The sequence below is a fragment of the Carcharodon carcharias genome, chromosome 12 (genome assembly GCF_017639515.1).
Source record: "Carcharodon carcharias isolate sCarCar2 chromosome 12, sCarCar2.pri, whole genome shotgun sequence".
Lineage (NCBI taxonomy): Eukaryota > Metazoa > Chordata > Chondrichthyes > Lamniformes > Lamnidae > Carcharodon > Carcharodon carcharias.
Window position 1 is genome coordinate 144287962 of NC_054478.1, and position 27675 is coordinate 144315636.

The window sequence follows — 27675 nt, forward strand, 5'->3', positions numbered from 1 at the left end:
AATGTACTGTAATGATTGGGGTACTGCACTGTGATCTATGGGGTAATGTACTGTAATGATTGGGATACTGCACTGTGATCTATGGGGTAATGTGCTGTAATGGTTGGGATATTGTACTGTGATCTATGGGGTAATGTACTGTAATGGTTGGGATATTGTACTCTGACTTATGGGGTAATGTACTGCAATGATTGGGGTACTGCACTGTGATCTATGGGGTAATGTACTGTAATGATTGGGATATTGTACTGTGACCCATGGGGTAATGTACTGTAATGATTGGGGTACTGCACTGTGATCTTTGGGGTAATGTACTGTAATGATTGGGGTACTGCACTGTGATCTATGGGGTAATGTACTGTAATGGTTGGGATATTGTACTGTGATCTATGGGGTAATGTACTGTAATGATTGGGGTACTGCACTGTGATCTTTGGGGTAATGTACTGTAATGATTGGGGTACTGAACTGTGATCTATGGGGTAATGTAATGTAATGATTGGGATATTATACTGTGATCTATGGGGTAATGTACTGTAATGATTGGGGTACTGCACTGTGATCTTTGGGGTAATGTACTGTAATGATTGGGGTAGTGCACCGTGATCTATGGGGTAATTTACTGTAATGGTTGCGATATTATACTGTGATCTATGGAATAATGTGCTGCAATGGTTGGGATATTGTACTGTGATCTATGGGATAATGTACTGTAATGATTGAGGCACTTCACCATGAGTTATAGGATAATGTACTGTAATAATTGGGGTATTGTACTTTAATTTGTCAGAGTAAGGTACTGTAATGATTGGGGTAAGGTACTATAGTGATTAGAGTAGTGTACTGTCATTTTTGGGGTAATGTAACAAAATGATTGAAGTGTTGTGTACAGTTCTGGGAGCCACACTATAGGAAAGATGTGAATGCATAGGAGAGAGTGCATAAGAAGTTTATGAGAGTAGTTCCAGGCATGAGACACTTCAGTTATGCTAAAAGATTGGAGAAGTTGGGACTGTTTCTCTTGGAGAGGAGAAGGCTAAGAGGAGACTTGATAGAAGTTCTCAAAATAATAAGGGGCCTGGACAGAGTTGATAGGAAGAAACTATTCCCACTCGTAAATGGATCAAGAACCAGAGGGCGCAGTTTTAAAGTGCTTTGCAAAAGAAGCAAACGTGAGCTGAGAAAAACTTATTCACACAGCGATTAGTTAGGGTTTGGAATGCACTACCTGGAAGTGTGGTGGAGGCAGGTTCAATTGAAGCATTCAAGAGGAATTTGGATGATTGTCTAAATAGAAACAATGTGCAAGGTTACGGGGAAAAGGCAGGAGATGGGCACTAAGTTAAAATGCTAAGAGAGCCAGTGCAGACATGATGGGCTGAATGGCCTCCTTCTAAACTGTAACAATTTTGTGATTCTGATTCTGTAATGTATTGTAATCTGTGGGCATACTGTACTGTAATGATTAGAGTAATGTACTGTAATCTCTGGAGTAATGTATTGTAATTATGGGTGCCATGTACTGTAATGATTGTGGCAATGTATTGTAATCTCTGGGAGTAACATACTGTGTAATCTGCTGTAATCGCTGGGGGATAATTTACTTTAATGTCTGGAATGTAATGTACTGTAATGACTGGGGATAATGTGGTGTAATCTCTGAGAATTAATGCACTGTAACGAATGGGAGATAATGCATTGGGGAACTGTGGAAACATCTGGCCATCTCGGGACCTGTATTTGATGTCTCACTCGGTGCAAATGCTGCCACTGCCCCTGCCTAATGCCAGTTGATCAACCACAAGATGAAGGAACCAACCCACACACTTATCTCCAATTGCCTTTGTGGCAATTACAGTGAACCACAGCGTCGCCTGAGAATTGCTCAACACTGTATGCCTGGCCATGTGTATCTGGTGAATGAAACCGTTTGTTGCAATGGGGTAATTTCCCCTTGGTTAAGTATGAGGGGCGAGGGAGACATTGCTCTGCTATCGGTACTGGGAATGGGTTGCACTCACCGTCACAGGCCATGCGGTATTCATTTTTATTTATTCTGGGGATGTGAGCACTGTTGGCATTTAATGCCCAATCCCTGTTTCCCTCAGGAGTGGGTGAAGGCCCTTCTCCTTATTATGATAGTGCTAGCCCGATGGGGGTGAGCAAGGAATTCCAGGAATTTGACCCAGCGACAGTGAAGGTACGGTGGTATCCTTCCAACTCAGGGCTTGTGAGACGAAGGTGATGGTGTTCCCAAAGATATTGCTACTCTTGTCCCTCTAAATGATAGAGATCACAGGGGAGGGAAGGTTTAGCTGGAGTAATCTGGCCGAATTGTAGCAGTGTAGATTGAACACACACTGCACCGGTCATTGAGGGAGTGGATATTGAGCTCGGGGCACTGAGAGAGCAAGCCACACAGTTCTCCATGTGTAATAAAAGCAAAATACTGCGGCTGCTGGAAAACCTGAAACAAAAACACAAAATGCTGGAAATAATCCACAGATCTGGCAGCGTCAGTGGAGAGAGAAACAGGGTTAATGTTTCAAGATGAATATGACTCTTCTAGAAGACTTGAAACATTAACACTTTGTTTCTTTCTCCACAGATGCTGCCAGACCTGTTGAGTATTTCCAGCACTTTCTATTTTTTATTTCAGTCCTGTGTGTTGAGTCTGGTATTCCCTCAATCGTTCCCATCTAATCAGCTGCGAAGAGAGTCTTGGACTTCAGGAAAGGAAAGCACCAGGAAAAGCATTGAACCTGAAACAGTCAAGATTGTAGGAAGCAAAGGAAAGTAGAACAATGGATATATTCCGACAACTCATAACAAATAGAACAGACAAGCAACATAACTTTATTATTTACCACACAAATTTTATACAGCATCTTTAACGCTTATGGGAGAATTGTCACTAATATATCTGGAAAATTTTCATTTGATCAGCTAGTGTCACCATCAATAAATTACAAGAGTAAATCTCCCTCTATACTGTCCCTATCAAACACTCCCAGGACAGGTACAGCACGGGGTTAGACACAGAGTAAAGCTCCCTCTACACTGTCCCCATCAATCACTCCCAGGACAGGTACAGCATGGGGTTAGATACAGAGTAAAGCTCCCTCTACACTGTCCCCATCAAACACTCTCAGGACAGGTACAGCACAGGGTGAGGTACAGAGTAAAGCTCCCTCTACACTGTCCCCATCAAACACTCCCTCGACAGGTACAGCATGGGGTTAGATACAGAGTAAAGCTCCCTCTACACTGTCCCCATCAAACACTCCCAGGACAGGTATAGTGTGTTTTAGCTACAAAGTAAAGCTCCCTCTGTATTGTTTCCATCAAACACTCCCAGGACAGGTACAGCACTGGGTTAGATACAGAGTAAAGCTCCCTCTACACTGTCCCCATCAAACACTCCCAGGACAGGTACAGCATGGGGTTAGATACAGAGTAAAGCTCCCTCTACACTGTCCCCATCAAACACTCCCAGGACAGGTACAGCACTGGGTTAGATACAGAGTAAAGCTCCCTCTACACCGTCCCCATCAAACACTCCCAGGACAGGTACAGCATGGGGTTAGATATAAAGTAAAGCTCCCCCTACACTTTTCCATTAAACACTCTCAGGCAGGTACAGTCTATATTTTACAAAATCACTTATCCATCCCCGACATCCTCTGGAGAAGGAATTAAGCACCTGAGTCTGAATTAAGCCAAGCTGATGGTACCCAATGTGGCTCAGCCTGAGCTCGCTTTACAGCACAGAGTAGCTGCATGTGGGTGTCCGAGAGCTCATCATTCACAATCACACAGTCAAACAGGTATCCAAAATAGTCCAGCATCTTCTCAGATTCATCCGCCATCTCTTGTAAATCTTCTTCCTGTGAATGTGAGATAGAGATACAGGGAGAGCAAGAATGATACTGGGGGTGACAGAGATACAGGGAGCATGAGAGAGACATGGAGAGAAAGAAACAAGTGTATGTGATAATAGAAAGAGAGGGATTAATACAGGGAGAGAGACAGTAGCACTTGTATTTACAGGAAAGCGGTGTTGATGGGGTTGGGGGGGTGTGGTGTGTAGTGTGTGGTTTGCGTCCGGGAAACATGAAAGAATGGATATTCCTCAAGTCCTGCCAAATTTAATGGCTGACCTTAGTTAACATTTTTAGTCTCTATTTCCTGGCTGCATCCAGCCTGACTGAATGTCGGGTGGGCGAAGGCCTCAAATTGCTGAGATACCTTTGTTCAATGTGGCCTGCGACTATAGTGAGATGCCTAGAAACAACTTGTGTATTGGGAGAATCGGTTTCAATTTTCCCATTACCTCTTAACCATGAGGGCTAAGTGCCAACAAATTGGGCTTGCAACATGGAAAGGTTATTTAAATTCTGCTGTCATCGCACTGCCAGGGACATTGGGGAACCCACCTTGAAGGACCTGTTCACATAATACTCGGTGATGATGGAGCTCTTCACTCGCGTTTGCTGCAGACGCCTGATGCTTGGAGGTTTGATATATATGATGAAGGGTTTTAGCTCCTTTGTTCGTGCCTCTGGAATTCTCTGTGAAGAGAGAAGTGAAAGCACTTATCCGTGTACTGGTGAATCTACCCTGTAGCAGCAAACCACCCCGCACTGGTAAATCTACACTCCGACTCACCCAGCCTGGCATTGACACAACCAGGCCACCATCTTCACTCATGCTGTATTGTACATAGAAACTCCCATGAGTTTCTGTACATTGTAAAGCCCCAATATGACCTCTGTAGATTACACTGCACTATATTGAACTATATATATATATAAATCATACAGCACAGAAGGAGTGCATTCAGCCCATTGTGTCTGTGCTGGCCCTTTGAAAGAGCTATCCAATTACTCCCACTCTCCTGCTATTTTCTACCGCCTTGCATTTTTTTTTCCTTTTTAAGTATTTATCCAATTCCCTTTTGAACGTTATGATTGAATCTCCCTCCACTGCCCTTGCTGGCACCGCATTTCAGTTTGAAAACTCGCAGCATCAAAAACAATTCTCCTCGTATCCTGACATTTCATTTGTCTCTTCGATCATCTTCACATTGCAGTGTGCATCTCGAGTGCTCCATTTTCTATATTCTACTCAGTTTTCAACTACCACGGCTTGCATTTTCCCAGCAGCTTTAACATAGTAAACCTGTTCCACAGCTGCTTGTAGAGCAGGTAATAAATGGATATAGTGGAAGAGGCAGGGGGAAATGACTGGAAACCTGGCTAAAGAGCTAGGTATCTAGGAGGCTTTAAGAGAGGGTGGGAGACTTGGTGAGGTGGATCAATTTAGGAAAAGCGTTCCAGAGCTTGGGACCAAGACAGACGAAGCCTCTACGACTGTAAGTGCAGCAGACGGGAGGATGCAGAGGAGAGATGGAAAAGTGCAGAGGACGTTCTGGCGCACAAGGCTTGAAGAGGGAAGTAGGGACGATCAATGATTTGAAAATGTAATTGCATGGGCACTTGAGAGGAATAAAACCGTAAGGATATGGGATAGAGTGGGGAAATGGCACTGGCTGGATTACTCTACAGAGAACCAGCATGGACTTGATGGACTGAATGGCACCCTTCTGTGTCGTAATAAATTTATGGCTCCATGAGTCAAAAAGGGGCTCATGGACAGGGCTAAGAATTTTGAGTGCAATGACATGCAAATGGAAAGTGCCAACCTCCATTGACTTCCATTTCCGAAGTTGGCTAGGGCAGGGTTGAGAGGGCAGTGGGATTTGGTGCGGGGAGACCACTGGCAGAATTGGATGCAGGAAAGGAAATCTTAGAGTAACCTGAATACGAAAGTGACAAAGACGTGGATGAGGGTTTTGTTGACAGTGAGGGGCGAGGTAGAATCGGACACATCAAAGTTGCAGCAGTGGAAGCTGAAGGTCTTGGTTGAGGCTGGGATGTAGGGATTGGAGCTCAGCTCAGGATCAAACAGGGCACTGAAGCTGTGAACCTTTGGGCTCAGCCTGAATGCGGGTGGTGGTGGTGGTGGTGGTAGGGGTGGGGGTGGGGTGGCGGGGGTGGGGGGGGGGGGGGGGGGTGGGAGGATTAGGAGAGGGGTGAAGGAGGGTACAAGAATGTAGAGATTTTAACAGGGGCCAAATAGGATCTCTTTAGTTCCGTCACTGTTATGTTGGAGAGGAGCCTCAGCTGGACAGCACAGAAGTGGTCACAGAAAGAATGACGGAGTGTTGGAGCAGTTGAGCTGGCCGTTATCACTCAGTAACACCATGGAGGTAGGTCATAGCAGAGAGAGAGTAGAGGTGGATGAAGTGATTGTGTGTTAAATGCCACACAACAGCCAAAGAAGGCAAGCAGAGCTGAAAATATCACAGTTATAGTCAGTAAGGGCATTATCCGTGAGTTTCATCATAGTAGTTTTAATGTTTTGTGCAGGGTGGAAACATAACTGAAGAGAATTGAATGGGATGTGGATGGGGAGGCGGAGATGAACATAGTGGCAGCAGCACATTTGAGGACCTTGAAGATGAAAAAGAGGTTGGAAAAAAGGCAGTGGTTGAACAGGGTGGAGGTGGTGATGATAGCACTTTTAAACAGCGAAAGGTAAGAGCACCTCGAAGTAGTGCGTACCCTTTCTGTCTCCTTGCCTAAGGGAGAATATATTTGCCATAGGGAGAGTGCAATGATGGTTTACCGGACTGATCCCTGGGAAGGTGGGGGACTCTGGGAACCAGGGGACACAGTCTCCGAATAAGAGGTCGGCCATTTAGAACTGAAATAAGGAAGAATTTCTTCACTCGGAGGGTGGTGAATCTTTGGAATTTGTACTCTCAGAGGGCTTTGGAGACTCAGTCAGTGAGTAAGTTCAAGACAGAGATCGATAGATTTTCCATATTAAAGATATCAAGCGATATCTTTATAACTTTATATCTTTACAAGGGGAGGCGATGGCGTAATGGAACTGTCATTGGACTAGTAATCCAGAGACCCAGGGTAATGCTCTGGGTACCTGGGTTTGAATCCCACCATGGCAGACGGTGGAATTTGAATGCAATAAAATCTGGAATTAAAAGTCTAATGGTGACCATGAAACTATTGTCCATTGTTGTAAAAAAAACCCATCTGGTTCACCAATGCCCTTTAGGGAAGGAAATCTGCTGTCCTTACCTGGTCTGGCCTACATGTGACTCCAGACCCACAGCAATGTGGTTGACTCTTAGATGCCCCCTGAACTAGGGCAACCAGGGTAATAAATGCTGGCCGGGCCAGCGACACCCACGTCCCGTGAAAGAATAAAGAAAAAATATGAGGATAGTGTGGGAAAATGGTGTTGAGGTAGAACATCAGCCATTATCTGGTTGAATGGTGGAGCAGGCCTGAGGGGCTGAATGGCCTACTCCTGCTCCTATTTCCTATCTTCCTAAGGGGAAAGGAATTCATTGACAACAACAAGGAATATTGCACTAAAGAGAGGTGGTGTGGTATGAAGAGCTGGATCAGGATGTCATTGAGAGCAGGTATCATGGATTTGGGATTGTTGAGCACGAGGTAGAGATGGGGGAGAAACTAAAGAATGGTATGAGGTCAGGGCAAAATTGACAGGGGAGAATGAAGTGGCCGAGGCAAAAGAAGGATGGCCTCAATCTTTAACATGAAAATAATCCATCAGAATCCCACATTTGAGGTTAGAGGTGAGATTGGGAAAGGAACAAAGATGGAGAATCTGGAGAGACATTTTGTTGCTAAGGAAAAGAACCTTGGGTTGTCCTTACCCTCCAGAACGATCCTGGAGTAGCAGGAGGAAGTGGAGAAAGAGGCACATCAGTACTTAAAGGGATCTAGCAGTTTTGGCATTGAATGACCAGGCCAGCCCTGCACATTGCTTGGTCTACATAGTGGTCCTCAGATTTAGGAGTGCAGAGGTGGAAATCATACTGGCAAAGAGTGAACATGGAGCGACTTCGAAGGCTATGAGGATGGAAGTGATGGAACTGTTGAGCAGGACAGTGACGGCAATGGAATTGTGATAGGTGGGAAGGGCGGAGGAGAGCAAGCTGACCGAGAGGGAATTGGAGCTGGGGTTATTTTTCTTCCCCCCCCCCCAGAGTGGAGCATTTCAGACCAGCTAAGATTAAGGACAGGACTCTGGAGAACATGGAAGAACAGGAGCCAAGGGATTTTGGGTGAAGCTCAAAGTCACTGAAGATGAGGATTTGACTAAATGAGGAGAAAAAAAGAGGAGGGTGTTTCAGTGATCAGTTGCCAGGGAGCTTGAGGGTGGCAGCTGATTACTTTGGAAGGAGGGTGGTAGAAGTTCAAAACATGTGGAGTCAGGAATAAGCAGCAGCATGGATAGCAAGCTGGCTGCAAAAACAGGAGAGCAGGGTAAGATGAGAAGTGGTTTTCCACAAGTATCAGAGCTGGAACCACTGTTGTTCACCATTTCCATAAGTGATCAATGATTTCCTTTACAACAGGGCCCAATGGGTGTTCAGCTCTGGGATTTACTCAGAGCCCACGTTAATGAACATTGGACCTCCTCAGTGTTGTGTACTTTCACCTTTGCTTTTTATCCTCTATCCTCTATACTCTGGGCCATTCTGAAATTGTGAAATGTGCTCTAGAAATGCATGTCTTCCTTATCTTTTATATTGGACTCATTCGCCATTACATGGCCATTCTGCATTTTTATTCATGTCTTCCTGCTAGTTGTTACAGTATTCCTCTTAACTACAGCCTCTAATTTGGTGTTGTACATACATTTTGAAATTGTACTTATTATTTCTGAGTCTAAATTGTTTTTCAATTCAATTTACTTTATTGTTATCCATACAGAAATTTGTTTCTGGCACATTGCTCGTCTGTTAAAATATATATATAACGATTGTCAGTCAGAGTATGACGACATAATGAACCTGAATTATGCCGGTGACATGGTACTTGTGGGTCTCATAAGGAACAACAGAGTAAACTATAGAAGTTCGCAAAATGGTGCGATAACAATTCTCTTAAACTGAAGAGAAACAGGAATAGATTTTATAGATATTTACAGATTTTAGGAAAAAGCTAGTTAATGATATTGTTCCTGTGAAGATTCATTATGTGGACATTGAAATAGTTGCTATCTACAAGTATCTAGGTGGCAAAGTAGATGATGAGTTGAATTGGACGGAACAGTGTACAGATGTGTACAGCCAAGGGACACACGATTATACTACCTCAGAAAATTAAGATCCTTTCAAGTAGACCCTATGATCATGAAACTCTTCGACACAGCTGTAGTTGAGAGCGCTATCCTTTTTGGACGTTTCTCCTATTGTCTTAGCAAATCAGACTCTTTGAGGACATCGAGATTATAGAACCAGGCAGGAATGTTATTTAATAAGCAGATCTTTCTTGATGAAATCTGCTGTTGAAGAACTTTGACGCAAGTAAAGAGTGTCATGAACAATGAGACTTGTTCCAGTATTACTGCTGGTTGCATTCTGGGAAACAGCAACAATCCCTCAGATACAGGACAAATCGGTTCCTTAGCTCATTTGTGCCCTTCTCTATAAGAGCTTTTAATAGGGGTATGATGCATGGACCGGAATATGCACTCAGGGCAAGTTTCACTGACCGATTAATATAAAAAACTATTCCAATGCATTAAAATAAAGTTAGATCTTTGTGATAGGGTAATTTTCTTTCTGGGCCTCTGGATTACTAATCCAATCTGATTACCACGACCCTACTGTACCTCTTCCACCCACCCCCCGCCCCCCCCACCCCACCATGTTATAACAAGGGTACAGAGGCAATGGAGAAGGCACAGGAAAGATTTTCTAGAATGATACCAGAACTGTCAGGAAAGATTGAATAAATGGGGCTCTTTTGTCTAGAAAAGCAGAGACTGCAGGGTGACCTGATAGAGGTCTGTAAGATAATGAGAGGGTTAGCTAGAGTGGACGTAGAGAAGATGTCTCCACTTCCAGGAGAGACTAGAATGAGGGATCATAAATATAGGATAGTCGCTGATAAATCCAATAGGAAGTCAGGAGAAACTTCTTTTCCCAGGGAGTGGTGAGAATATGGGATTCACCACCACAGGGAGTAATTGAGGCAAATAGCACAGATGCATTTAAGGGGAAAAGTAGATAACCATGTGAGGGAGAAAGGAATGAAAAGATATCTTCATCAGAGTCAAAAAAAAACTTACAGCACCGAAGGAGGCCACTTGGCCCATCATGCCTGTGCTGGCTCTTTGAAAGAGCAATCGTGCTTCATCTCACACCTCCACTTTTTGTCCGTAACCCTGTAAATTCTTCATCCTCAAGTATCTGTCCAACTCCCTTTTAAAATTATTTATATCCCCAGCTTCTGTCACCTTTTCAGGCCGAGCTTCAGATCCCAAAAACTCTGAGTGAGGTTGAAGGAGTTTAGATGAAACAGGTTGGGAGGAGGCTCATGTGGAGCATGAACACCAACATGGGCCACAAATGGCCTGTTTCTGTGCTGAAAGTACAATGTAATTCTATATAAGGGTAAAGTTTTAAATATAGATACTAACTGAAGAGTAAGGGGGATAGGTTGATGTGAGACCTGGTGACAAAAAAAATAAAGCCAGCATAAGTTAAGGATGGACATGTGGAATGTGTATTTGGTTGCTATCATAGTCATTACAATTAAAGTGTGCTGTGCAGTACTCACGAGTTCCAGTAAAGTCCTTTATGCTATGGGCTTTTATGTCAATGTTTGACCATAACAGGGCTAATGGACCAGGATGGCCATTGCAGAATAGTCCAGCAGTTCCCCACCCCACCATTGGTACATGAACACTTACCTGTGCTTCCAGGTCAATGACACAAATTAACCCCAAGTCCAGAATCAGACGCACAGCCTCCCTGCTGGTGCCGTATAGATGACCTTTGTACTCGCCGTACTCCAGGAACCTGCAGTGAGAAGGAGACCCTTCACAAACAGGATGATATGGGTTTCACCTTTCATCCATTTTTCACAATCAACGTCTGCCTACCAGAATGGAGGAGAACAGAGACTCTTCTCTTTGATGAATGCAAGCTATCCCCCTGTTGCATTAACCCTCCCAGTGAAGCCCATCCCTCTGGTACATTAACCCTCCCAGTGAAGCCCATCCCTCTGGTACATTAACTCTCCCAGTGAAGCCCATCCCTCTGGTACATTAACCCTCAGATTAGGAAATTGGCCTCCCTCTGTTCCCTTGAGCCTGTTCTGCCACTTAGTATGATCATAGTTGATATGTATCCTAGCTCCATTTCCCATCTTGGCTCCATAATTGCTTTATACCCTTGGCTAGCAAAAATCTATCAATTTTAGATTTCAAATTATTAATTGAGCTCGTGTGTACTACCTTTTTGTGGGAGAGTCTGTTTCCTGACTTCTCTTCTGAATGGCCTGGCTCCGATAGTAAGGTTATGTCCCCTTGTCCTACACTCCCACCAAAGGCAGAAAAGGTTTCTGTCCTATAAGTTCCTTTCAAAATCATAAAAAACTTGATCAACTCACCCCCTAACCATCGATAGTCCAGGCAATACAAACCTGGTTTATGTAATCTGTCCACATGATCGAACCCCTGGACCCTGGTAACATTTCTAGTGAATTGGTGCTGCACACCTTCCAAGGACAATACAGTAAATATCGGTACCAGCCAGAATTCATGCCATTGACCTGCCTTGAACCTTCTCTCATTCGCAGCCTCTATAGGGCTAGTCCTTCCCCTTCAGGTACCATGCCTTAAGACGCCATTGGCAACCATGGACTTCCATTGGATTGGTCCATGACTCTGCATGGCAAAGTACTGCAGTGGTTTGCTGTTGCCTTCTGCAGTATGGCTGACCAGGAAACTCCCACACTCACCACCTGCCATCAGGCACGTTGGAAGGATTAACAGGCTGATAATCAACCTATTTTGGCTGTGCAATGAATACCTGAATACCCTTCCCATGGCCATTGAGTCCTGCAGGGGGACTTGAACCCAGAGCTTCTAGCCCAGAGGCAGGGACACTGCCACAAGATCTCCACATAGGGCCAGTATCAAAAAGAAATAAACATGTCAGTCCAAATCTCACTCCCTCTGGAGTTTGGAGCTCATTAAAAGGGCCCAGCGTTGCTGCCCCAGTATTGCAGAGCCAGAGGTGGATTTGGAGAGAAGCGGAACCCGGAAGCAGTGGTGACCTTACACATTGGGCTACCTCATCTCACACACAGAGGAGGAGGAGTAGGGGAGAGAGAGTTGCAGATGGGGACACAGATAGACATCTACTAATAACATTCTAAACAAAAATTAAAGCCTGCCATGGTAATTCCCCTTTAAGCGGAACATGCCGGATAACAGAAACTTTACTGTATATATTTTCTAAAGTACGGTCCCTAGAACTGTACACAGGGGTTTTGTATAACTGTAATAAAACTTACTCCCCTTTATATTCTAGCCCTCTAGGTATAAAGGCTAACATTCCATTAGCCTTTTTGGAATTGTTTTGTATCTGACCACTACAGAAATGATCTGTGTACATGCACTCCGATATCTCCTTGGGTTTGGACTTCCACTCTCACTGGCTTTTCACCATTTAAAAGATATTCAGATCTCTCCTACTTTTTAGCCCAAGTTGAATAACTTCACACTTACTTGCATTGAAATCCATTTTCTCCCATTCACTTAATCTATCAATGTTGCTTTGTAATTTTATGCTCCCTTTTACACTGCTTACTTTGCCATTAATCTTTGTGTCATCAGCAAACTTGGATATATGACTCCCTATTATGTTATCTAAGGCACTCATATATTTAGTGATTAGGCTCTGAAATAGATCCTTGTGGGACACTACTAGTCACATCCTTCCTATTTAAGTGCACACCCATTACCTCTGCTCCGTCTTCTACTGTCTAACTAATCATCTAACCAGGTCAATAATTTGCCTTCAATTCACTGCACTTCAATTCAATTAGATGAGTTGGACATTTACGAATCCATAGATAAAAGCAAAATACTGCAGATGCTGGGAATTCTGAAACAGAAACAGAAAATGCTGGAAAAACTCAGCCGGTTTAACAGCACCTGTGGAGATAAAAAAAGAGTTAACGTTTCGAGTGAAGAAGAGTCATAAGGACTCGAAACGTTAACTCTGTTTTTTCTCCCCACAGATGTTTAGACCTGCTGCGTTTTTCCAGCATTCACTGTTTTTGCTTTGGAAATCCATGTTGTCTCTCTAATGAACTCGAATTTCTCTCAGAGCTCAGTCACAGTGTCCTTAATTATGGATTCCTACAACTTTCCCAAACAGATGTTAGACTAAAAGGTCTATAATTTCTGATTTCCCTCTCTCATCTTTCTTAAATGATGAGTTACATTTACATTTTTCCAACCTGTATGGAGAATTCCTGAATCAAGAGAGATTTAGAAGATTGTGGCTAAAGCATCTACAATTTTTCCACAAACGTCCTTTAAACTCTTGGGCGGAAAACATTAGATCCTGGGGATTTGTCATAATGTAAACCCTATGAAGGGATATACAGGGTAGTTTGACCCTCTTAGGCTAACTACTGTCCAGACCCATGAATCACTGGAACATCTGTATCCCGACAGTGGAACCTTCGATGTGGCTGCCTGTGGTTTTGAAGCTTATCCCGTGTGTATCAGTTGGTCCATTTCACCCCTAGCCCCAAGAGCAATCACTTAAGTCCACTTCACCCACTTTCCCCCAACCCCTGCCAACCTCCTGGTTTGGATGCCGTTTGTTCTGCTCAGTTCTGCACGTTAAATTCCCAGCGGTGTGAGGCGACCACTACATTTAGATGAAAGTGCAACCCTAGGACATTGCTCCTCCATTTGTCAAGAACCCATTGTCATGGAAAGTTCAGAAAGAAAATCCTTTCCAGAAGCAGTATAATTGCTGAACCTTCGCTTGAACCAACATTGTGTCTATTCCCCCGGCCCACCGCTACCCATCGTCCATTTTGAGCCCAATCCCAATCACTGATGTGTCTCCTCACCTGTGGCTCAGGGCCATTTCTTCAAACGTCTCCCTGGAAACAAAGTAATACTCCCGCCCGTCTTCTTCGTAGCTGTTTGGTGGCCGGGTGGTATCTGCAAGGATGGAGGGAGATGAGTCACCAAACTGAATCAGGGCCTCCTGAGCCGGGTTTGAGTTACACACACTGAGCATGGGCTGTTAAAACGAGAATCTGTTCTGAGGGTCATCGCATATTCTCTCCCCCAGACTCACATCCTCTGCCCTCTACTCATTCCTTACCTGGATCTGGAGTATTGTGGACTGTTTTGGTCTCCTTATCTAAGGAAGGATATACTTGTCTTAGAAAATAATTCACTAGATTGATTCCTGGGATCAGAGGGGTGTCGTGTGAGGAGATATTGAGCAGAATGGGATGATATTCTCCGGAGTTTAGAAGAATGGTCGGTGATCTCATTGAAATATGTAAAATTCTTAGCGGGTTTGACAGGATATCACAGAATTACAGTGCAGAAGAGGCCCTTCGGCCCATCGAGTCTGCACTGACACGTGAGAAACACCTGACCTACCTACCTAATCCTATTCACCAGCACTTGGCCCATAGCCTTGAATGTTATGATGATGCCAAGTGCTCATCCAGGTACTTTCTAAAGGATGTGAGGCAACCCGCCTCCACCACCCTCCCAGGCAGCGCATTCCAGACCGTCACCACCCTCTGGGTAAAAAACATTTATCCTCACATCCCCCTAAACCTCCTGCCCCTCATCTTGAACTTATGCCCCCTTGTGACTGACCCTTCAACTAAGAGGAACAGCTGCTCCCCATCCACCCTGTCCATGCCTCTCATAATCTTGTACACCTCGATCAGGTCACCCCTCAGGGTAGATGTTAAGAGGCTGTTTCCTCCAGCTAGAAAGTCTAGAACTAGGGGTTATAGTCTCAGGATAAGGGGTTGACCATTTAGGACTGAGATGAGGAGAAATTTCTTCACCTACTGGGTCATGAATTTTTGGAATTCTCTACAACAGAGAGCTGTGGATGCTCAGTTGTTGAGTATATTCAAGACTAAAATCGATAGACCTTTGATCACTAAGAACAAGGGATATGGGGAGAAGTTGGAAAAATGAGTTGATGTAGAAGATCAGCTATGATCTTATTGAATGGCTGAGCAGCTCAAGGGGCCGAATGATCTACTCCTGTTCCTAGTTCTTATCCTAAACCCTGTGGTCTTTGGTCCCCCCTACAATCTACAGGCCTGTAAATCCCAAACTTGTCATCATTTCGATACTGCAATTTAGAAAATGTATTTTCTGCCTTGTTGGTGGACCAGAGATTAGGGGTAGAATCTTGCGGAGGTGACAGGTGTCTTGGCCGCTAGTTGGAGAGCCAGTGAGAACCCTGCGTCACCTATTTTCGAAAAGGCCTGCCACAGTTTGTGCCAATCAGGTAAATAACAGGCCAACGGCAGGCCTTCCCCAGGTATCAAGGACCCCAGGAGCAGAAACCCCGCATGCTGAGAGCTGCCAGCCAATCAGAAGGGGGTTGCTCTGTATTCAACAGTTTCATCCCCTCCCACACCTCGTGTACGCTCCACCTCATCTTAGATGCCCATTTAATCATCCTCCACATTCCATGGTACACAATCCCCCACCATAGATTCTGCCTGCCCATTGCCCATTTACCCCCCACCCCCTCACCTGGGCAGAGCTTAATGCAACCTGTCCCGAAGCGGGAGTTGTGGGGGAAGAAGCCACGGAATGATGCTGGAGCTAACCAGCCGGAATCCCGACAGCCTAATTAAACGGCCAGCGAGATGGTGAACCTGCATGATGCAACGGGAAGCCAATTAAGACTGTTCGGCAGGCAGTTAAAAGAGACATTTGCATGCCACTGAAAGCTATTAAATGCACCCCTTGGGATTAATTGAGTGGTGAGCGAGTATCACGAGCTGTCAGGTGCTGTCAGATGCCCAACCAGTGAAAGCTGGCAATATTGGAGCGAGCTGTCTCTCCCAGGTGGAGGGTCAGCCATTCAGCTACCTCCCACAGGAGAACAGAAGGAGTTCGGAAAGGTGAGGGGCAAACATTGGAGGGGAAGAGGGCCTCATGCTACGGGCTGAGGGGCAAACATTGGAGGGGAAGAAGGGCCTCATGCTACGGGCTGAGGGGCAAACATTATCACTTTAAATCCAGAGGCAGCAGCTTGTGAAAGGGCTAAACTCAGACCCATGGAAATCACACCCCCCCCCCCCCCAATATTGTCAGACACATGAGCGATGGAGGAGCAGCGCCAAAGGAGAGACACCAGGGAAAAGAGAGTGGCACAGGAGCCAGAGGCACCATTATCAGAGAAGCAGGTGCGGCAAAAGGGCTCACTACTGTCAAATAACTTAATGGACTCCGCGCATCACTTCCTTTAATTGGCCGATGGCCGCATATTCACCTGAATTAAATTCCACCCCTCCCCCGTGCCTATTTTCCTGAAAGGAGGTTCCTCAAGAGCCTGCACAACAGTTGGTGAAATCCAGTCTCTCCCATTTAGGGATCTTGTTGTGTTAGGGTGTTTCACTGATGAGATCTTGAGACTTATATGTTTAAACATGAACCGTTTATTGGTAATTCTCAACTATGTACAAATTCCAGTTACTGTCATGCATGGTGCTGCTTCCATGCAGGTTTCTTCTGGACTGTTCTCTGAGTCTATTACCATGTGACTCTATACATCATACCATGGGCAGTGCTATTCTCCAGCCCCACATTAACCTTTGCTCTGCTGAGCACCTTTACATTATAATGGCATACAGGCATACACAACAGATCTTATCATTCGCAGCCAAGCTGTATCCTGGCCAATTGTGCTCAGACTTACCACCTCAGAGCGTGCTACTGCACAAGAAATCCTGACTTACGTGGTACAGGACTTTGGAAGAGATGTGGATCGGACTCAATCAGCCTTCTTCTCAGTTCATTCACCCCGACTCCTGAGGGACCTAGAGTGTCAGGAAAACAAGGAAACCAAGCTAGCCTCTGGGTCTCAGTTCTCGATGCAGTGTTCCCCATTATCACAGGTCATTTCCCCCCAGTAGTACGCACTGGCTGAGTAACACTGTTCCAGAGACTTTCTGAAAATCAGAAGCTTGTTGGGGACAACTGTTCAAACTCCTGCTCGTCATTGTAACTTTGGTGGAAGGATCCCAGAAACTCTGCAAACCACTCTCTTCTTTAGTATTGCTGATAAAAGAGACATGCTGCTGAAGCTTTACATCTTGCACTCATCAGGATAGATTTGCAAGAATGTCAAATTTCAAAAGGGAACAACAATTTATGCTGCATGAGAAGAGGGTGCTGATTGGTCGGCAAGTCAACTCTGATTGGTCGAGGCATTACCATGGAGAATGCGCCAGGGAACTATTGTTCCCCCATGCTTTTGTTTAATTCAAAGAATACGCAATGCCTGGACATGCTCTTTCTGCTTGCTGAACAATCCTGGGTGTGCTAAGGATTACACTAACAACCAATTTAAGATAATCATTGGGTTCACATACGCTTGTAGAAGCGACACATGTTCACACACAGAGACATGTCCTCGGTAAGCAGAAAGATCATGTCCAGGCATTGCACCTTCTTTGAATTAAACAAAAGCGTGGGGGACAATAGTTCCCTAATGTATTCTCCAACACCCTTGACCAATCAGAGTCGACTTGCCCACCAATCAGCACCCTTTTCTCATGCAGTACAAATTGCTGCTCCTTTGAAATTTGGCATTCTTGTGCCTGTCCTGATGAGTGCAAGACGAAAAGCTTCAGCAGCATTTCTCTTTTTTCAGCAATACTCACGTTCTGTACTAGCAAGCAACTACTTTCTTCACTGTTGTCCAGCTTAATGGGGCTGGCCTCGCTTGGTTCCACTTTTGCCTATTCACAGCAACCTTAACATGGGAGTCAGGTTTCACATTATATGTTCACGACATTCACCCCGCCACCCTCCTCCACCTCATCACTGCCTCGGGACTGTCACACTGCTTGCCCAGTCACAATTTCCCCCAGTTAAACCACAGGAAGATAAAAGGCCATGGTCTTTGGGCCCATTGCAAGTTCTGTTCTCTCACCACTGATTCAATGAGTGTAGTCTGACTGTTGCCTCAGGCTGAATCAGATTGTTCGCTACCTGAACATCATATTCAACTTGGAGCTGAGTTTCTGACCCCTTACCCTCCACATTTGAATGACCACCTACTACCACCTCTGTAACACTGCCCATCTCCACCTGCACCTCAGCTTGTCTCCTGTTGAAACCCTCATCCATGTCTTTGTTACCTCCCTGACCATTCCGGCTCTCCTGGCTGGCCTCTTGCCCTTCACCCACTGTGGATTTCAGTTCATCCAAAACTTTGCTGCCCATATTCTATCCGACACCATGACCCATTGACCTTTCATCTTTGTCCAGTCTGCAGCGTGTCTGGGCCTTTGCCCTGGTGTCCCTTACTGGGGAGTTGGGCCTTTCCCTTGGTGCCTTGCCCTGTGGGACTGGGCCCTTCTCCTGGTAATCATCCCTTTGAGACTGGGCCCTTTCCTTGGTGCCCTGCTCTGTGGGATTGGGCCCTTCCCCTGGTGCCCTATGGGACTGGGCCTTTCTCCTCTTTTTTCACCCAGTGGGATTGGCCCTTCTGCTAGTTTCATGCCCTCTGGGTCTGGGCCCTTCCCCTGGTTGGTTGTCCTGTGGGACTGGGCCCTTCCCCTGTTTTCCTGTCCTGTGGGACTGGGCCCTTCCCCTGTTTTCCTGTCCTGTGGGACTGGGCCCTTCACCCAGTGCCCTGCAATGTCAGGACTGGGCCTGTCATCTGGAGTCAGTGAGGAAGTGGCCACCCTTCAGTCCGTGTGAATTTAGAAACCTTCCACCCGAGGAGGTTTAACCTGCTTCGAATCTGGATGATAGTTACTCACCCACCAGGATGACCAGCCTGTGCCTGTCGGTGGGGTTGCGCTGGTATCTCACCACCTCCTCGTACGGTGACACTGTGCTGGCATAACAACTGCTCGGGCAGCGAGTGGAGCACAGCAACTGGCTGCTCCTCGACTTCCTGCGGCAGAGTCGCATACTCCTCCTGAACCCCGCTGTGAGGGAGGGACAGGGACAGCAACGGTTTAATGGGTGGGGGGATAAGTCCAACAGAAAGACGTTAAAGGCGCTTTGCAAATGCAAGTTTATCCTCTTTGCGCTTAACGACAGCTCCAGGTAAAGGGTTGAGTCCCAAACATACACCCACACCCCACCCTCCCACCTCCCCCCAACACCCTGACCTCTCCCCACCTCCCCCCACACACCTCCCCCACACACCCCCCACCACCTCCCCCCACACCCCCCACACCCCCTCCACCAACCCCCCACCCCCAACCCCCCCCACCTCCCCTCCCCCCCCAACCCCCCCACCCCCCCCAACCCCCCCACCTCCCCTCCCCCCCCAACCCCCCCCCACCCCCCACTTCCCCTCCCCCCTCAACCCCCAACCCCCCCATCTCCCCTCCCCCCCAACCCCCCACACCCCCACCACCTCCCCCCCAACCCCCCCACCTCCCCCACACACCCCCCCCTCACCACCTCCCCCCCACCTCCCACACCCCCACACACCCCCCCTCACCACCTCCCCCCCACCTCCCCCCTACACCCCCCCTCACCACCTCCCCCCCCAACCCCCCACACCCCCACCACCTCCTCCTCCCACACCACCACACCCCCACCACCACACCCCCACCACCACATCCCCACACCCCCCACACCCCCGCCATTCCATCTAATGGAAAGATAACTGCTGCTTCAATTCCCCAAACTGTTTGCTGGATGGGGATTTTGGAAGACCGAGAGAATGGTCTCCTTTCACAGACAGTATATCGGGGGGTAGTATTTTCCCCCTTTCCCAGACAGTATTTGGTTGAGGTTGTGTCGGGAAAGGGAGAATCTGAGGTAAAAAAAAAAATCTTGGTTGGCGGAGCTGGGCTTTTGTGTGTGTTGATGCCAGAGGGAAGTGCCGATGGTCAGGATGAATATCTGATCCCTCTGCCCAGGACACACCGTGCAATGGCAGAAAGAGGGAACTGAAAAGCAGGAAGCGGAATGGGAAACAAACAGAAAGCAGCCGCCGAAGGGAGTGAGTGAGCTAGGAACCCACCAATGTACAATCCTTGGTTATATCCATTGAATTCAGCATCTTCTGTACACCAGGGAGATAACACCAGGAGAGAGCAAAGAACAGGATGGATGTTAAGTCAGATCTTAAAATCACTGAGGTTAGATCTCAAATTACATATACAAGAGCCTCAATTACATATATTAGACTGTGGCGAGTCAGCCACTATCAGGAGTTACCACGAACAACTGGGGCTGTCATGGTCTGGATCAGCTGATCCCACCTCAATACTGATTCACTCCATTAACAAACCAAAGGTCTTTAGTTAAAGGACTAGGCACTTTACAGCCTTCCGGACTGAATATTGAGTTCAACAATTCCCTCCTCCATCCCCACCCCCTTCTGTTTCTTCCCCCTCCTTTTTGTTTTTCCAATAATTTATATAGATTTTGTTTTCCCACCTATTTCCATTATTTTTAAATGTATTTCCACCTATTGTTTATTTCTACCTTTTAGTATTCCCCCACCCACAGTAGAGCTATCCGTACCTTATCTGTCCTGTCTTCTACTCTTAATTCCTTTAGATAATATCACCACCTTCAACATCTCTTTGTTCTTTTGTCTGTAACATCTTTTGGTTATCTACACCTATCACTGGCTGCTTGTCCCAACAACCACCCCTCCTTCTCTCTTTCTCTCTCCCACTCCCCCGCCCCCCTTAAACCAGCTTATATTTCACCCCTTTCCTATTTTTACTTAGTTCTGTTGAAGGGTCATGAGGACTCGAAACGTCAACTGTGCTCTTCTCCGCCGATGCTGCCAGACCTGCTGAGTTTTTCCAGGTATTTCTGTTTCTGTTGTCTTTATTCTTGGCCTACTCCCCAAACTGCAGCACCCCCCCCCTTCCCTCCATCCACTGCCCCCACTCACCCTTCCTACCAGCACCAGCTTCTGTGGTTTTTGTCTTCAGACACTGGACCCCCCACCTTGGGGGCAGTCATGCAGCTAACCCTTTAAGTACTAGACTGGTCAGTGTTAGTATCTAACCGGCTCTGTTGATGGATGTTAGATACCCAGTGGTTTAAGGTAATAAGGTGAACAGGTGTTGAGTATTGATCAGTTAATTTTACTCAGATATGTATAGAAAGAAAAGTCAGTCAGCACTGGGGAGGAGCTTGTGTTAGAGTGGAGAAGTAAGCTCTGTGGTGAGCAATAAAATGGTCTCTACTAAAGCATTCTAGCTTGTGTCTACTTCACAGCCAAGCTTGGGAATGTCCTCTGACAGTCAGTGATCAATGGCAGAATATTCAAGCAGAGCTGATCCTGATCCTGTCCTCGTGCTTGATTTGCCTTTGTTACTTCTAGACTATTACAATACTCTCATGGCAGGCCACCAACTTCCACTCCCTCTCAACTTAAACTCATCTAAACCTCTGTCGCCTGTATCTTAACTCACACCAAGCCCGATTCACCCATCACCCCCTGTGCTCAATAACCTGCATTAGCTCCTAGTCCAGCAATGCTTCAATTTTAAAATTTTCATATTTGTCTTCAAATCCTTCCAATGTCTCCCCTCTCCCTATCTCTGTAATCTCCTCTAAACCTACAACCTCCAAGATATATGCATTCCTCCAATTCTGGTCTTTTGCGCCTCCCCAATTTTAATTTCTTCGCCATTGGCAGCCGTATCCTCAGTGGTCAAGGCCCCGAGCTCTGGAATTTCCTCCCCATACTTCTCTGCCTCTCTGCCTCACTTTCCTCCTTCAAGACGTTTCTTAAAACCTACCACTTTGACCAAGCTTTTGTTCATCTGCCTGGTTATCTCCTTATGTGCCTTGGTGTCAAATTGCGCTAGATAATGCTACTTGTGAAGAACTGCCTGGAAATGTTTTACTATGTTCAAGATGCTACGTCAATGCAAGTTGTTTTTGGAGTCACTGGAAGATGATCAGAAGTGGGAACCCTGACCCCAAGGTGCCGAAGCTAATTGAGGTTGGTTTGGCTCAGGAACCTCTGACTCGGAACATTGTGGGTTCAAATCCTACTTCAGAGACCTGGTTGGTCTGTCAGCACAAGCTGGGAACAATTGCTGGGCCTGAGATACACTGAATATTCTCTCTCGGGCCTCACTTTTATTTTTGGATTAATTTATGGGTATGTGGGCTAGGCCGGGCATTTATTACCCATCCCTAATTGCCCCTTGAGAAGGTGGTGGTGAGCTGTCTACTTGGACCGCTGCAGTCCATGTGGTGTAGGTACATTTCATCTCTTATTAATTTTCCAGAGGTTTGATAAAACTGAGGGATTGCTGTGGGTCTGGAGTCACATGTAGGCCAGGCCAGGTAAGGACAGCAGATTTCCTCCCCTAAAGGGGGCATTAGTGAACCAGATGGGTTTTAACGACAATCCTTTCACGGTCGTCATTAGACTTTTAATTCAAGATTTTTAAAATTGAGTTCAAATTCCACCATCTGTTGTGGCGGGTTTCGAATCTGGATCTCCACAGCATTACCCTGGCTCTCTGGATTACTAGTCCACTGACAATACCACTAGTCCCTCTATGATATACAAGCTTAAGACACCTGCTGGACCTCACAATTAAGGCAAAGAAGCTTTGAATTTTCAGGTTGCTACGTTGCCAGCAATGGGGTTTAGCTAGGCCATTAAAGGGAAAGGGAATGTGACAGGAGATTGCTGGGGAAAGGGCAACAATTGGGGAGGCTGATGTCAGTGACCAGAGGCCTGGGCTTTGGTGAGCAGTGGCCACCCAAAAGGCAAAAAAAAAATCAATTGGATATGATGAGTGCCAGTAAAACTTCACAGAATCACAGTGCAGAAGAGGCCCTTCGGCCCATCGAGTCTGCACCGACACATGAGAAACACCTGACCTACCTACCCAATCCCATTTACCAGCACTTGGCCCACAGCCTTGTCCGAACTGGTCTCATTGCCTTAAAATGGAACGCCAGTATTACAGGTGCCAGTGTTATTGTTTTTCACTGGGATTTGAACATTTTGAACTGGTTTTTCATTCCGGGCAGCATTGACTGTGTGGTCTTAATGTGGGCTTGTCAGGGGGATATAATAACTTTCATAATGTTACTGGAATTTATTGTAAGGTGGGGTTGTGTGTGTGACTTAATTGAATTAAAGGCAGCTGATCTAATGGCTTTCATGTATCAGAAGGCAAGCTAGGTTTGAAATGTTAAATAGGTAAACATGGGGGAAGTTTTAGAATGTGTAGTGTAATGGGAACATTTGCATTTTAAAATAAACCAGACTAGCTTGAATTCAAAAGAGGAGGTGAAGTGTTTCACCTACCCAGGAGAAGTCAAGAAACAGTTTACTTATTTTTCTCAAAGATTACTGGTAAAATTGGTACTTTGATAGGTTTTTATTATTACAGAGGTAAAGTCCAAAAACATAGTGAAACAATGGGAATTTGCATTCAAAGAGGAAAATATGTATCAAGGAGAGAAGGCTGTGTGTAAGGGCAGGCCTTCTAAGATCTAACAAGTGTGAAAAGCCTCCAGCATCTAAGCCTCAAGCTGCTGTCTACAAGGAACCGAAGCTGAGAAAAACCCACTTTGAATTCGACTGTTCAGGGTATCGTGTTACTTTGCCTGGGTCTTTGAAAATCTATGTGTCTTACTGTTGCCTTTAAGGAGGTGTAACTGGGAGTTAGATTAACTATGGGAGCTAGAAGTTATCATAGTAGTAATTTGTAAACCTGTGTATGTGCTTAAAATCATTTTTTTTATTAATAAAGATTTAATTTAGTTTTGTAAGAAACCTGTAAGCCTTGGTGGTCTTATTACTACTGAATTCAAGGCATGCTTCTCAGAATATATACAAATTGCAAAACAGTTGTGGCAGTTGTTTCAAGTTTCGCCTTTGGGATTTGAGCAGCTCAGCATTTACCATCAGCTGTGCCATAACAGGGCTCCAGGTAGCAGAATTTTGTAGATTTACCTTCTTTTAGTTCCTCTTCAGAAAGCAAACAAGAGGAGAAAATTAGAAAAAATAATAAATTAGTTAATGATACCTCTTCTGTCATCTGCCACCAACCAAGGGCAGTGTGTAACTATTGTTCCTCCCTAGCATTAACACCAGCCATGTGATTTGAGTAACTCATATCAAATATTGAGCAGCAGGGAGCATGTGAAAAGGGCTCCAGTTTAGTTTGGGTCCCACAAATAAGCTGGCTATTGTTAATAATATTGCACACAGTTCACACTTCCTGTTTGTACATCATTACTTCCTGTAACACTTTCTATATCAACACTTATGATGGACTTTTGCTATGCAAATATTTATATGGGGGATTCTTTAAGTTTTTTTTATCGTGGGTAGATCATATGTAAACATTTCACTGTCACGATTTTACTGTTGTGATGAAGGAACTAAATCATCCAAAACACTTCATGAAGAACGATCATCATTGGAGCTGATCAGATAGTTATTACAATCGATAATATCCATTTTACACAACATTGCAAATCCATCCCAGAGTCTTTTGCAGCCATACCCTGTGCTATCTGGATTATGTTGGCTGCAGGTTTACATGCAGTAGGCAGCGTTTCTCTTTCACTGCCTCCACTTTACCCTCTCCTAACACAAAGCTCCTCACTGAGATCTCCACTCGATCCGTGTGGCCTGTGGACGGGACAGGAGGTAATATTTTGTAGGCCACCCCCTCCTCAAACACTGCCATCTTCCTTTTTCTTCTCTCTACCCTACTCTGTCCCTCCTCCATTTCCCGGTTGTTCAAACGGGCTGCTAGTGGGAGATCCAACTCTCACCAGGCCCACACTCTGCTCAAAGCTCTCCTGTTAATCACTTTTGAAAGGCTTCTCGAAGGTTGCAGGCTCTAATTTGAACTCTTTGCACTATCATGGGCTGGCACTCATTGCTCATTAGCTCGCTGTTAATTGCCTTTGGTGCACTGGGGGGGTTAGTTTGAGTATGTGGGGACCCCTGTGCACACTGTCACAGAGCGCTTCTGCTCAGACTGGAGATGGCACTGAGGCCCTCACATAGGATTACATAGATTGTACAGGACAGAAAGAGGCCATTCGGCCCAGCCAGTCCATGCCAGCGTTTACATTCCAGTCGAGCCTCCTCCCATCCTTCCTTATCTAACTCTATCAGTGTCACCAGGGAAGTGGGATTGAGCAAATTGTTGGGGCTGTGGGCTGACAAATCCCTGGGTCCTGATGGACATCATCCTAGAGCCTTAAAAGAAGTGGCTGGTGAGATAGTTGATGTGTTGGTTTTAATTTTCCAAAGTTCCCTAGATTTCGGGATGATTCCATTAGACTGAAAAATAGCGAATGTAACTCCTTTATTCAAAAAGGGAGGGAGAGAGAAAACAGGAAACTATAGGCCAGTTAGCCTAACATCTGTCATAGGGAAAATGTTAGAAGCTATTATTATAGATGTTATAGCAGGGCCCTTAGATAAATTCAAGGTAATTGGGCAGAGTCAACATGGTTTTGTGAAAGGGAAATCATGTTTAACCAATTTATTGGAGTTCTTTGAAGGAGTTGCATGTGTTGTGGATAAAGGGGAACCAGTGGATGTACTGTACTTAAATCAGTGCTGGGACCTCAACTTTTTTACAATTTATATAAATGACTTGGATGAAGGGACCAAAGGAACGGTTGCTAACTTTGCTGATGACACAATGATAGGTAGGAAAGTAAGTTGTAAAGAGGACATAATGAGGCTGCAAAGGGACATAGACAGGTTAAGCGATTGGACAAAGATCTGACAAATGTAGTATAATGTGGGCAAATGTGAAATTTTTCATTTTGGCAGGAAGAATAAAAAAAAGCTTATTATCTAAATGGTGAGAGATTGCAGAGCTCTGAGATGCAGAGGGATCTGGGTGTCCTAGTGCATGAATCACAAAAGGTTAGTATGCTGGTGCAGCAGGTAATTAGGAAAGCTAATAGAATGTTATCATTTATTGCAGGAAGAATTGAATACAAAAACAGGGAGGTTATGCTTTAGTTGTACAGGGCACAGGTGAGACCACATCTGGAATACTGTGTACAGTATTGGTCTCCTTATTTAAGGACAGATGTAAATGTGTTAGAAGTAGTTCAGAGAAGGTTTACTAGAGTAATACGAGGAATGGGTGGGTTGTCTTATGAAGAAAGGTTGGGCAGGCTAGGTTTGTATCCACTAGAGTTTAGAACAGTAAGAATTGAAACCTTTAAAATCCTGAGGGGTCTTGACAAGGTGGATGTGGAGGCGATGTTTCCTCTTGCAGGAGAATGAGAATTTTCAGCAATACTAAAGATATACTTGCATTGGAAGCAGTTCAGGGAAGGTAGACTAGGCTGATCCCTGGGATGATAGGGTTGTGTTATGATGAAAGATTGAGCAGGTTGTGCCTACACTCATTGGTGTTTAGAAGAATGAGAGGTGATTTTATTGAAACATTTAAGACTCTGAGGATGCTTGACACAGTAGGTGCTGAAAGGATCTTTGCTCTTGTGGGGGAATCTAGAGCTGGGGAGCACAGTTTAAAGATAAGGGGTCTCCCATTTAAATGAAGATGAGGAGGAATTTCTTCTCTCAGAGGGTCATCAGTCTTTGGAAGTCTCCTCCCCTGAAGGCTGGATCATGAATATATTCAAGGCTGACTTAGATTTTTGATCGACAAGGGAGTCAAGGGTTGTGGGAGACAGGCAGGAAAATGGAGTTAAGGCCACAATCAGATCAGCCATGATCAATAGATGGCAGAATGGGCTTGAAGGACTCAATTGCCTCCTCCTGCTCCTAATTTTTTATGACCTGGGCCAGAGGCACAGGAAGACAATGAATGAGAGTGACTGGATGGAGTGGGGAGAGGAGAGGGGAGCCTGGCATGGTTCCCGTTCAGAAAATGGCGACAACACACTGACTGTGGTCCCCATACCCATCCCCAAACTATGGGCCACAATGGGGGATCTTGGTCATCTGAGCTGTTTGCAGTTCATGGGGAGTATTGTTAGCACTGTACATTAAACACATAAAGCTCACTTACCTGATTCAAAGGTTTCTTCATCTGTGGAGATAAGAAAGAAAATCTTGACACAATGTTTGGAAATGCAGACATTAGGGGTCATTTTACAACTAGGGGCTCCTGGCAAAAAGACTGACCCTAGAAGCTTGGGAATTTATGCCTGTATTTCTGATACTCAAGACCACCCCACCCCTTCACCACACTCTCAAAATATATAGTCAGTATGCTTCCCAAGTTAATATGGTTCACCTTGACCTGGGCCTGTGTGATAGTGCATTCCTGAACATCTAAAATAAACCCCCTCAGGAGATAAGTAAATGGCTTTCAACAGGAGGTGGGCAAAGATCCTTTGAGTCTCTACCAAAAATCACCACTTCCATGTACATTAAAGTCTGAAATGGAATATGAAATACTCCCCAGATCCAAATCCTTTTCACAGACCAACCCTATCCACCGACCTCCTCCCCATAACCCTCAGCCCCACCCAACATCACTTCATATCTGTCAACTCCCCCCAACCATCTTCTCTCCAAATCCCTCAACCCCACCCACC

The 27675-nt window shown here is 45.4% G+C and overlaps 1 protein-coding gene across 1 annotated transcript in view; it reads right to left on the reverse strand.

The window, feature by feature from the left end:
* Positions 1-3695: 3695 nt before the first annotated feature.
* The window catches only part of mpp4b (membrane palmitoylated protein 4b), a 50331-nt gene continuing 26351 nt past the window's right edge, over positions 3696-27675 (reverse strand). Inside the window, exons 13-21 of the mRNA XM_041200292.1 lie at positions 27144-27164; positions 24080-24094; positions 20150-20191; positions 18927-19097; positions 16893-16973; positions 14007-14100; positions 10819-10927; positions 4437-4571; positions 3696-3887 (exon numbers count right to left, since the gene is read on the reverse strand). Coding sequence (XP_041056226.1) covers positions 3696-3887; positions 4437-4571; positions 10819-10927; positions 14007-14100; positions 16893-16973; positions 18927-19097; positions 20150-20191; positions 24080-24094; positions 27144-27164 — 860 coding nt within the window. The remainder of the gene's footprint in view (positions 3888-4436; positions 4572-10818; positions 10928-14006; positions 14101-16892; positions 16974-18926; positions 19098-20149; positions 20192-24079; positions 24095-27143; positions 27165-27675) is intronic.